The 10,943-nt window shown below is 35.4% G+C and overlaps 1 protein-coding gene across 6 annotated transcripts in view; it reads right to left on the bottom strand.

Moving 5' to 3' along the window:
- Nucleotides 1-444: 444 nt before the first annotated feature.
- Nucleotides 445-10,943, bottom strand: part of IKZF2 (IKAROS family zinc finger 2) — a 161,449-nt gene continuing 150,950 nt past the window's right edge. For 5 of the 6 annotated variants that reach the window (XM_087424878.1, XM_014785271.2, XM_014785269.2 and 2 more), the window contains exon 8: nt 446-9,072. In XM_087424878.1, the coding sequence (XP_087281004.1) occupies nt 8,348-9,072 (725 nt within the window). In that variant the 3' untranslated portion in view covers nt 446-8,347. Of the gene's footprint in view, nt 9,073-10,943 lie in introns of all 6 variants that reach the window. The other variant, XM_087424877.1, reaches the window with a different exon arrangement.

Genomic DNA, 10,943 nt, shown 5'->3' with positions numbered 1-10,943 from the left:
ATGGCTAAAGCTAAATAAAATGAGTGTGCAATCATATGTGGCCTTTTACATTTCTGGTTATGAAGATGATTGTAACAGAACAAACTTCTCATGGTAAAATGAACTGCATTCGTAAAATCTGAGAAGCTTATGATGCATATGGTGGTAGGATAACATGAAGCAAACCAGACAACTACGTTTTGCCAATGTGACTGAACAATGTCTATGAATTAAGCCTTAATTTAACCTTGGTCTGACCCCTAAGAAATGCTGGTTTCTAATATGGTTATTGACGATTACATGGACTGCTTACGAAACTCACTGTGCACTTTGGAGCAAGCCACCACTCTCTTCCCTTGGGTCTCCCCTTTCTCTTCTATTAATAGGGGATAGGTGCTGGCATACCTACCTCTTAGATTGGTTATAAAGGTAAAATAAGATGTATATGAAAACTGTCTAAAGAGCAAAGAGCTGTCATCCTTAACAAATCAGGCAATTCTTTGTTCTATACTTTGGACCACATGGCAATGATGGAGATTACTGATCTTATTACATGTATCAAGAAGTGTGACACATATACACAATGGCAATGGCAACTTAAGTCTGGTACTATCCAAGAGTGTGTTTGTGTACAGAATTTTCACCAGAAAGTTTTTATAGCAAACTTTTTATGTCAGAAGTTTATTTTATTGGTAAAATATTAAATAATATACAGAATTAAAAACTGCACTTACACTTCTGAGAAGAAATAAATCTTGGACAAATTATATGCTTGTTCCTGAGATTCCCTAAATTTATTCCAGTAGCTGTGCACTCAGACAGTACAAACCTTTATAATATAATCCTTTTCACAAAGTATTACAAAGTTTCTGCAGCTTCTTCAGTTGTACACACATACAGACACACACTCACACATGCATATACGACACTCATACACATATACACAGTACCCACATACATGCACAGAACATGTATGCGTGTGCATTAAAAACAAAATACAAGTCCCACATTTTAGTCCGCAGTGATCAAACTGTTTAGCGGAGGTCTCCAAATTGGTATATAGCAGAGTGACTTGTCACACAGCTGCAAAGACTGTTTCAGTATTTCCATAGTAAACCTCATTTTCTGAGGTATAGTATTTGAGCCTTAAAAAAACTACATTACACTGAGCAAACCTGACATACAAGGTCTGGAATTTTAATTTTACATATATATTTATATATATTTTTCTGTTTTTAAACAATAGTTTTTATTTTCCCAAATTATTAGTTTGAAAAAAAAATGAGGTTTACTGGTTTGACCTATATTTTTTTTTTTTTTTTTTTTGCTTCTAAAACTCAAAATATCCTAGAAACTGTCAAGCAATTAGTTTTTAAAGTAGTCTAATTACCTTTGGTATTGTTAAAGAAAAAAAATCTAAAATGGCCAAGACACATATTGTACAAATGCAGCAAATGCCTTTAAAAGAAATGTCAAAGAAATGTTATCTTTTTAACAAAATATGTATTTACATTACAGCAGTTTTCCTACAGGGACACAGGTATAAAAAAAGAAAACCAGCATACTACATATAAATATGGATGATACGAAAAATACTTCTTACTCAAATTTGTATGAAAACAGGAGTGCTCCAAATATTTCTTAAAAATTGTCTCCAATAGGTGATAGATAAGTGTTTAAAATTGACCTAAGTGCTTCGTTTTTAAAGTTCATTTCCAAAAGAGAAAAAAGAAATAAGAAAATATTAAGTTCTTAATTTAAAACAGTGGGCAAGGATCTAAGAAGAAAATTCAGTCTTTAAGAATTTCAACTGTAGGACACTTTTCTCAGGCAAAAGATGACTAATTTCAATGGAAATTTAGCCTAAATAAAGATATCATGAGATTAGACCAGTGGTTTCCACGTTCTGTAATCTTTTCACTGTGGAGTGTTTTTCACTTTGCTTGTTGCGTCCTTCAACTAACATACCATGATTTGCAAGGGTTTCTTTTTAAAGAAAGAATAGGGCAGGAAAGGAAAAAAAAAAATAACCATCGTTTTTAAGACTTCAAGGAAAGTATTGCACTTGTACAGAAAGAAAAGAAAAATATCTTTTAAACTAAATAGCAGAAGCAATCATTCTGGGATTGCAGATAACACATGGTCTAAAAGGTCCAACTATTAAGAGCAAATATGGAGCCCGGAGAGCCCCTCCAAACCTGGAATATTATCATAGTAACGTTAAAGCATTTTCTCCCAACTGGGAGACAGTTAAGACTCTTTGCTTTAAATTTTAACATCTTTCTAAAATCTTGCAAAAAGTTGTTAATCTCTCAGAACATACATTTTAGGAGGAAAACCAAATCAGAACACAAAATCTTGAGAAGAGGAAGGCAAACATACCATGTTATGATTACATAACCTCTGAAGTCATATTTTAGGTACTCAGTATTTGAAAGTGAAAGTAACACAAGGGTTATATATCTTACTATTTTTAATCCAACTACTTTTCTTTTTAATATAAAACTACACTTGAGTATAAAAATATGTCAGCAGATTATACAGCCAACAAAAATTACACACAAAAAATTAAGACTTAAGAGACGGATGAATTGGAAATAAGAGTTGACCTAATCTTCAAACTAGTAGGAGGAAAGAGAGGCAGAGACGTCCAGAGACCATGATGAAGGGAGATGGATAGAGAGGAGAAAGGAGGTGGGAGAGAGCAGACAAAATTTAAGAGATAACAAAGAACTTCCTTACACAGAGGGGCAAGTGATTTATGTTTAAAATCTGAGAGTGCTTGACAGTCAAAATGTTTTATCACAGTTTCAGAAATTGAACTACCTTAAAAAAAAAACACACAAAAGAATAAAACAACAAAAGACAACCCCCAGAATCCTTACTTTCTTACAGTGTATTCATTTTTTAAAAACCCATTTCCAGTAAATTAAATTAAGCAGAATCCTGATAAGTGCATAGTAGGGGATTCAGTGACCTCCACCCGTTCTAGAAGCGTTTCTTACTGTGTGTCACTTGAGGTAATTGGAAGAGCCCGATGAACTGCAAACTGGCTTATCTGTACCTATATGAAGTTATATGCTGTACTCTAGGTGGCTTAGCAGAGGGCCTCGAGATTTTATATTTTATTCACAATAAAAAGGACATCTTAGAAAACTAGTCATTCACGTACCACTCTCTGTTTGAGATAAAGGTTAATTCACAACAAATTTATACAGAAAATATACAAATGCAATGTTATGGGAGAAAAACCCCATACACAGAATTAGGAACTTATTTCTAAGAGTGCCTGTGAAAAATATCCACAAACTTACAGTACAGCAAGAGAAAACTAAAAAGCTAGAAATAGAATGTGACACAAAAACCTTATGCAAAGACCAAAATTTTAGGTTTCTGCAATAAATGGAAAAATATTCAAGGTGTCATTATTTGGCCTAGCAATATACTAGGATAAAAAGAAACACTAGCATATCACAGCTTCTTGGTCATATGACATCTGCTTTGTATAACAAACGGCTTTTTTTTTTTTTTAAAAGCTGTCATATCCTAACACATCCACTGCAAGTAATACACAACTATTTAGAAAAGCATTTGAAACGATGCCTTGGAGAACAGCAATGGGACGTGACTGTTCAGGTTTGTTTTGTTCCAGGAGAATCAATTACTTGCTTCTTTACACTATTCCATAAAATGTTAACAGATTAGAAGACAGAGGTTCTAAGACTAGTGCAAAACTAGTCTGCAGATGAAATTCCAAAACAATACTGTATTTTATTGACCCCAAATTTCGCTAACAGGGACTTGTAGGATACTATAACTTATTCTTCCTTAAAAATAAAACAAAAACACATACCATAAAGCAATTCGCAGCGAAAATCCCCCTCTACCTCATAATTTACCTGCATAATCTTGTCATGTATTCAGAAATACTATCGAACTAAAAAGATATTAAAATCTGGTTTCAAAGTTTCCTTTTACTTGTAACAGGTGAGCTGAAAGTTTCTGGACTGAAAATTCCTCTAACAGTTTTGCCCTAAGTACATGAAGATGAATTATGTAGTACTCAATTTTAGTGATTTTTAAAAATACATAATAAAAGCATTGTAGAGCTACAACAGGTAACCAACACTCTCTCAATGCATTTTAAAAAGGCACCAATTATAAGTATTTAATACATTAAATTCAGGATCTTAGGAGACCAGTTACTGTATATTTTAATTATTTTGCAGAAACTGGAGGTTTAAAAACATTTCTAAGATAACTTTCATATATACAAACTTCAATTTCACCCCCACTCTTTTTTTCGTTTGCATTTGTGGAATTTTCTGTTTTAGCATAATCTTCATACAGATAGTACAAACTAAAATAATATATAAATATAACCAAAGATGACCACAAATGTAACTTATCCCTTTTCGTAAAATGAACAACTCCAAGTTAAAAAAATAACGTAGACAGTACCTTTTATAATCTAAGCTCTGTCTTGAAACTAGGGGCATACAGTTTTTTGTTTGTATTTTTGCAGCCTTTTCTGTTCTTTTTTTCTACATTAAGGAATTATTTTGGAGACAGAATGAAATAAGTAAAACATAATTTTTGAAAAATAAGTAAAATATAACTTTCATCTAAATGCCTTCACGGATGTAAATTCTGTCAAACATTTAATAAAATATCATAAAGACTTCATGGTTTTGTGAGGTGTACAACTGAGACACAAAAACTATAAATAAAAACAATATCAAGCTCACTAAAATATTCTTATCTTTCGCCATTTGCCAACAAGTGAAACTTGATAATTTTTCTTTTCTATATCTTCCTGTTCAAAAGTAATTTGTGTTTCTTTCACTTTGGAGGTTATATCAAACCAGCTTAAAAATCTCTTTTTATAAGTGTTTTGATTTGTTCTATAAGTAGACAGTAAAGACCCCAGGTTTAAATTTAATAGTTGTGACTAGTCCTAAAGACACACTGGTAACTTCTTCAATATTTCTTAATACAATCTGGTAAAGTAAACCTACTAAACTGCTCAGGTATTAACTATAATTTTAACTCTCTATATACCCTTGCAACACATCCGTTCACTCTAATTCCTTCTTTTCAGGAATTTTCTTTACAAGAATGTGTGTGTGTGTGTCTGCATAGTGTGTATGCATACACACTATGATGCATACATATAATTGCTTGTATGTATGTATGAGAGACACTCCCTACTCTGTAGCCAAATCTAAATCCTACTCTCTCATTCTCCCATTTTGTCCCTCCAGAAAATTCTCAACGGAATGTTTCAACACTGCAATCTCTTCCAGTCTGCTTATTGGTCACGGTCACTGTTTTAAAAAGCCAGATTAGAATGGTTTTTTAAAAGTGATTGACCACTATTAGAGACAGCACACTTCTCCAATAGCAGCTGGAGATAAAATTCTGGGCAAAATCAGGGCAAAGCAATGCGACGAATTTCTGCATTTTTGTCATACTGGAAAATATAAAGGCTAACCCACTTTCACTCCCCTCAAATACTCTGTAATGTGAAATCTCACCTAAATAAACTGGGCATGTTAACTGTTATGTAAAACTTGATTTATTTGGTGTCTGACCCTCATATTTAAGTGCTGCCACTTTGCATATTTCCTTTTGTGAAGAAGAGGCATGTAAATGTAGCCGTCCAGAGTTTCCCAGAAAGCACTGTGTCCACAAAAATTCTCTCTAACCTACACATTTGAATTGACCTTGTCCTCATTTGTCCCTGCCACACCCTGGGCCATCTTTACCTCTTCCTGTTCCTCATAGCATGAAGCCAAGAAAGTACAAGTATACACTAGTAGCAAACACTCTTACAAATATTAAGTCCCTTCAATAAAACAGATTCCAAACAAGATGAAATCAGAAAAAAAAAGAATGCATTAGTACTGTCTTCATAGGGGTTCTACACAACTCTTTAGGTCCATCTAAAATCAGTTTCATCCCCGGGGAAGGTAGGTACATGATTGTTCATACACTGAAAAAAAGTAGTAAGTGGGAAGAAAATTCATAGATGATGCCAGCAGAAATTCACATATAGCCAAAGTTATGAACATACTGACTGCCATCCAAATGTTTCCTTAAATTGTAGCAAAACTCAAAACCACTAACCTTAAATTATTTACCTTCCTCCCAAAGGAAAAAAAAAATACGAAATTCCAATTATTTCTGAGTGGTTAGAGTGAGGGAGCCACAAAGACATGCTTTACCTCTGAATAAATTGTATGTTCACACTGTACCAATGTACCAAAGCATGCAGAAAAAAAATGACAGCCGACATTCTATTTAAAACATTTCACATCTCTGTTTTGGTGCCTTCTCTTAGATTTAAAGGAAGGGTTTGTATATCTCTTCAAAAATAATTACAACAGGGGCTAGTAAGAGAGAGCTGAGTTGTAACCATTTTGCCTAGCTCTAGCTGTGTTCATGCTTAGAAATCACTTCAATAAGCAGATGATAAAATAGAAAATGAGTGAAGACCAGTATTGGGGCCAATATTGGATATTCGCTTCTCTCTCCATAGCTCTCTAGTCTTGCTAATTCTCACATCATTCTGTATTAAGAAACATACTTTCAGCATCCTATTTAATGATTTTTTTTTTAGAGCAGTTATCAGTTAACTGCTTAACAGAATTTCAGTATTCGTAAATGGGTATCAGATAATCCAGTCATGGTCAGGTCTGGCCTCCCTTATAAGCAGCCAGCTCTGCCTCCATGTGTGTCTCCCAAAATGGCCTAACAATCTCACTCATTCCTCCCCTCTAATGCTGTTGGAGTGCAAAGAAAACACAGAGCACCCATATAAATGAAATGAAAATCTGCACAGGAAATATGGCAACACAGGTATAGACTAAAGGAAGAGAAATTCTGTACTAAGGGATTGAGAGTCACCTCTGAAAAGGACTTATAAATAGTTGAATGTTTTTGAGACAGAAAAATGGTCAGGACATGGTCTCTTTGACTTGGGGGTTCAGACACATTCTAGACTCCAAGCAGGGTGAAAATAAGCTTCATTTTTTTTGTTTGTTTTACGTATAGTCCAACGTACAGGTTACAAAGTTCCCTTTCCTTGTACCAAAAGTGGTAAATATTATTATTGAAGAAATACAAGAATAAATAGCCCGAGTTCTGTAACCTTATGTGGTTCAAGTTACCACATTCAGGTCAAACTAGCAATTGCGCTGAGATTTTGAAAGAAATAGCCGACAGCAAGATTTTTAAGACCTTCCACTCGAAGAGCAAAAGATGAATGGACTATGGACAGAACATTGGGTGGTTACAGCTTAAAGAAACCAGTGAAAAGAGAAATACCAGAAAAGGGATTTCTGAGTGGGCTTTTTTCCCCCTACTGTTAGCCTAATTATATTTTTCTGCTGACTGGTTAACACTGATTAAATGCTGATAAAGTGACAATTGTAAGTATACTTTCAGAAACAAATACGTATACTATGCTGCCATCACATTACAACTTTAAAAGAAAACTTCCCAAATTTATGAAAAGTAGAGGTCCCTTCTGGAAACTACTGACGGCCTCTTGGCCACTCTTAGACCACATGTTATTCTGAAAACTAGATAAAAATACTATTCATTAAAGGTGTTCAAAGTAAGGCTGCCAGGGTGTCTATAAAATGCCAGTCATCAAAACTATGGAAAAACAGTGCTTAGGTTTAGAAAAATAAGATCATCGGACCTCAGATGTACTGTAGGTGTCCTTAACTACCTGGAGTTGAAAAGTTTTGCTATATGGTACAGTGTATAACATACCGCATTACAAATTCCATAGGGGAAGTAAACTCAGAACCCACAACAACAACTCATCTGTGGGGTTATCACTGAAAATACCAATGTGTTTGTGTTCCATGATCTCTAGAGGAAAAAAAAAAGTTGACGTTTTGAAACGAATTCTTCTCTGAAGAGTAAAATTACTTATGCTGTTTTAAACTGCAAAAGGCCTACCCAGAATAAACTTTCCTGCCTTCAATCATCATCCTGAACATCAGTGGCAAATTAGAATCTCTTAGGTAAGTCGTTACGAATCAAGTGATTTTTTTTTCAAAGCACGATATGCCTTATATCTACGCATGGCAGAAATGAACCGCTCTTAAATTCTCACAAAATAAACAAGCCGAGTTATCAAGAAACAATATCCCCTGTCCCTTCTCTCTTCTGTTTCTTCCTTATGGTAATTAGGCAGAGCAAATGACAGTGTGTCCACAAAATAAGAATTAATAATAGTAATAATATTAAAAAAAAGGTATGTCAACATCCGAGGGAAGGTGGGATTGTAAGTGCAGTATTTCTTCATGTGCAGTTCATTACTTCATAGGGGTCCCCGTTGGAATGAAAAGGCCTAGTGGAATGTGTGCTCCCCTCGAACAATGTGTGATGAAAACTCGTAACGGTCCTGGCTTCTGTAGCCACAGATGTTGCATTCCAGTGGGTCCCGGTAGCCATGGCAACCCATGTGAATGGTGTACATGACATGGTCTAGGAAAAGGACTCGGCAGTGCTCACACTTGAAGGCCCTAATCTGTTCTCCTTCTCCATTGAAGACCTTGTAGATGTCCTTCAGAGAGCCCTTAGGAGCCTTGGTGGCATCCAAAGCCTTGACATCCTCCTTCATGTAAGCTGGGCTTTGTTTCCTCTTGGGATTTAAGGCAGGGTTTCCTTGGTAGGACTGGTGGTCATCATGGCTGCTTTCTGAGTCAGTAGAATCCAGACAGCTATTGCTGGGAGAGGCCTCTCTTTCCTGGGGTCGACTCTTTGGTCTGATGAGAGAGATGGGGCCATCCATGTTGTTTTCATGACTATCGGAGGTTTCCCTGCTAATAGGTCTTTCTATCCTATTTGGATGATAGACCTGAGAATAAGCTGAGCTTATGACTGGGGCCACCTCAGCGATTGTGCTTGGCGGGTGCTGCATCAGAGGGTGAAGGGCCTCAGCTCCAAGGTAGGTGATTGCATTGTTGATGGCTTGGTCCATCATATGAGACTGCATCAGCTCAGCCTCCTTCTCATATGTCAAGTTCATATCAAAGTGAATGTCTGGGTAGCTGAACCGCATCAGCTTTTCCCCTGAAAGGGAGAGGGAGAGAAAAGCAAAAACAAAAAAAAAGAATACAACAAAATGAGTGACTCGATTAAAAATATAAAAACACAAAGTTAAATAATCACCTCCATTTTCCTTAATATGGTATATTTTATCCTTTAGATCAAGTATTGGGGCTCTTTAATTCTGCTGAGACACACAAATACTCTTCACCTGCAAAGAGGATTAGTAATAAAAATTTCACAAGCCATTTGCACTTGTTCTAATGTCATCAAGAGCATGCCTCTAGCCTGAAAGGCATGATGAGTGTGTTGTCTTATTTTCATTCTCTATTAAAATTTCCGCTTGTCTAGAGCTCAGTGACTACAGGAGCAAGAAGAAATACCAGGTGAAAACATGTCAGAGACTATGCTTGCATATTTTAACATCAGTGATCAAGCCACAAAGGTCACAAAAGCGAGAGTGATTTGGTTATAATGTCTGTCACCTCACTGTCGTGTAATGTTAACTTGGTTGATTTAGCAGCTATATTACAAAAAAATTATAGAACCAATATATGTCATTCTGGAGAATTCCAAAAAGTCACTATTAAAATACTGTTAAAAGTTGTATTGTCTGATAAATTGGATGAAATTTAGGGCTATGTAAAAATAAGAGTCATTTCCAAAAGTAATTACTTATGAACTTGGAAAATATTATGTTTGTTTTATTTATTGAAAGGGATAATTATTCATTTTTATATCACCCCTTTCTTATTCAGACATGGGTATACCCATCATTAGTTTTCCACTTTTTCTTGATTGAAGGATGTTTGAAGTTTTCCCTTTAATATTTACTTCAACAAATTTAATTTTACTTCAATATTTTAATTTAATATAATATCTAAACATTAACTATAAAAGAGCTTGGTGGGTAAAACAAGAGAAGTAATTTTAATTTTTCTCCTTCAAGTATTGCCAGCTTTGGACAGAATATTTTATCTTTTCAAAATTCTGCCACTAAAACAATGTGGTCTCCTACAAATTACCTAGTTACTCTGATAGGTAAATCTTACAGATAAATTCTTAAAAATATATGTGGACCTAAATGTTTAGTATGTTGTGTAGATGGATGGCTAAGTTGTAATGTTGACAGGAAATGTTGATCCACAGAACTGCATCCTGGAAAAGCACTTTCAGGTAGTTAGTATTATTTCAGGTTTGAAGAAAGGTCCACAGAGGGAGATTAGGGTAATGATCAGAGTGACGAAAATGGAAGGAAAAAATGGTGAAAAATTATCTCATGGCATTCAACTGAAGACACTGCAATGTCAAGAGTTTAAAGGTTAAGCTAGACAAACCTAACCTATATTCTCAAGGAGCTACAGTTTAGAGAGAGCGACAGCAATTTAGGGATCATTTATAATACAGAGTGATACGTGCTATGGGGTCAAAGAAGAGGAATACATAACTCATATGAGGGGAGTAAAAGAAGACTTCTTGAAGGAAGTGGCATCAGAGATAAGAATGTGATGGCAAATATTAGCCAAGTAAAGGAATGTGGGGGTGGAGCAGCTGGTCGGAAGGCTTAGAGCCAAGAAGGCTTAGAGCCAAGAAGGCTTAGAGCATGACTTCTTCAAGGGAGTACTTATACTTCAATATGGCCGAGAGCGGAAATAGATGAGAAAGATGAAGTCAGATAACATAGTTCTCATTCGACAGCTAAAGAATTTGAATTCTATCCTGAGGGCCACAGGGATTGAGGGGGTGAAACAGGGAAGTGACTTGACTAGATATTTATTTAGCAAGATGGTTTAGAAAGTTGTTGCTGTAGGAGATCACGGTAGCCTGAACTAGTAAAGTGGCAGTGGAAACGGAGAAAAGTCAATGGAATGAAAGGAAGTTTAGAAAATATAGTT

This window comes from Ceratotherium simum, chromosome 37 (assembly GCF_057802395.1).
Source record: "Ceratotherium simum simum isolate JZ-2026a chromosome 37, ASM5780239v1, whole genome shotgun sequence".
Lineage (NCBI taxonomy): Eukaryota > Metazoa > Chordata > Mammalia > Perissodactyla > Rhinocerotidae > Ceratotherium > Ceratotherium simum.
Note: the sequence above shows the minus strand (reverse complement) of the source record. Positions and strands in the feature narration are given on the sequence as shown.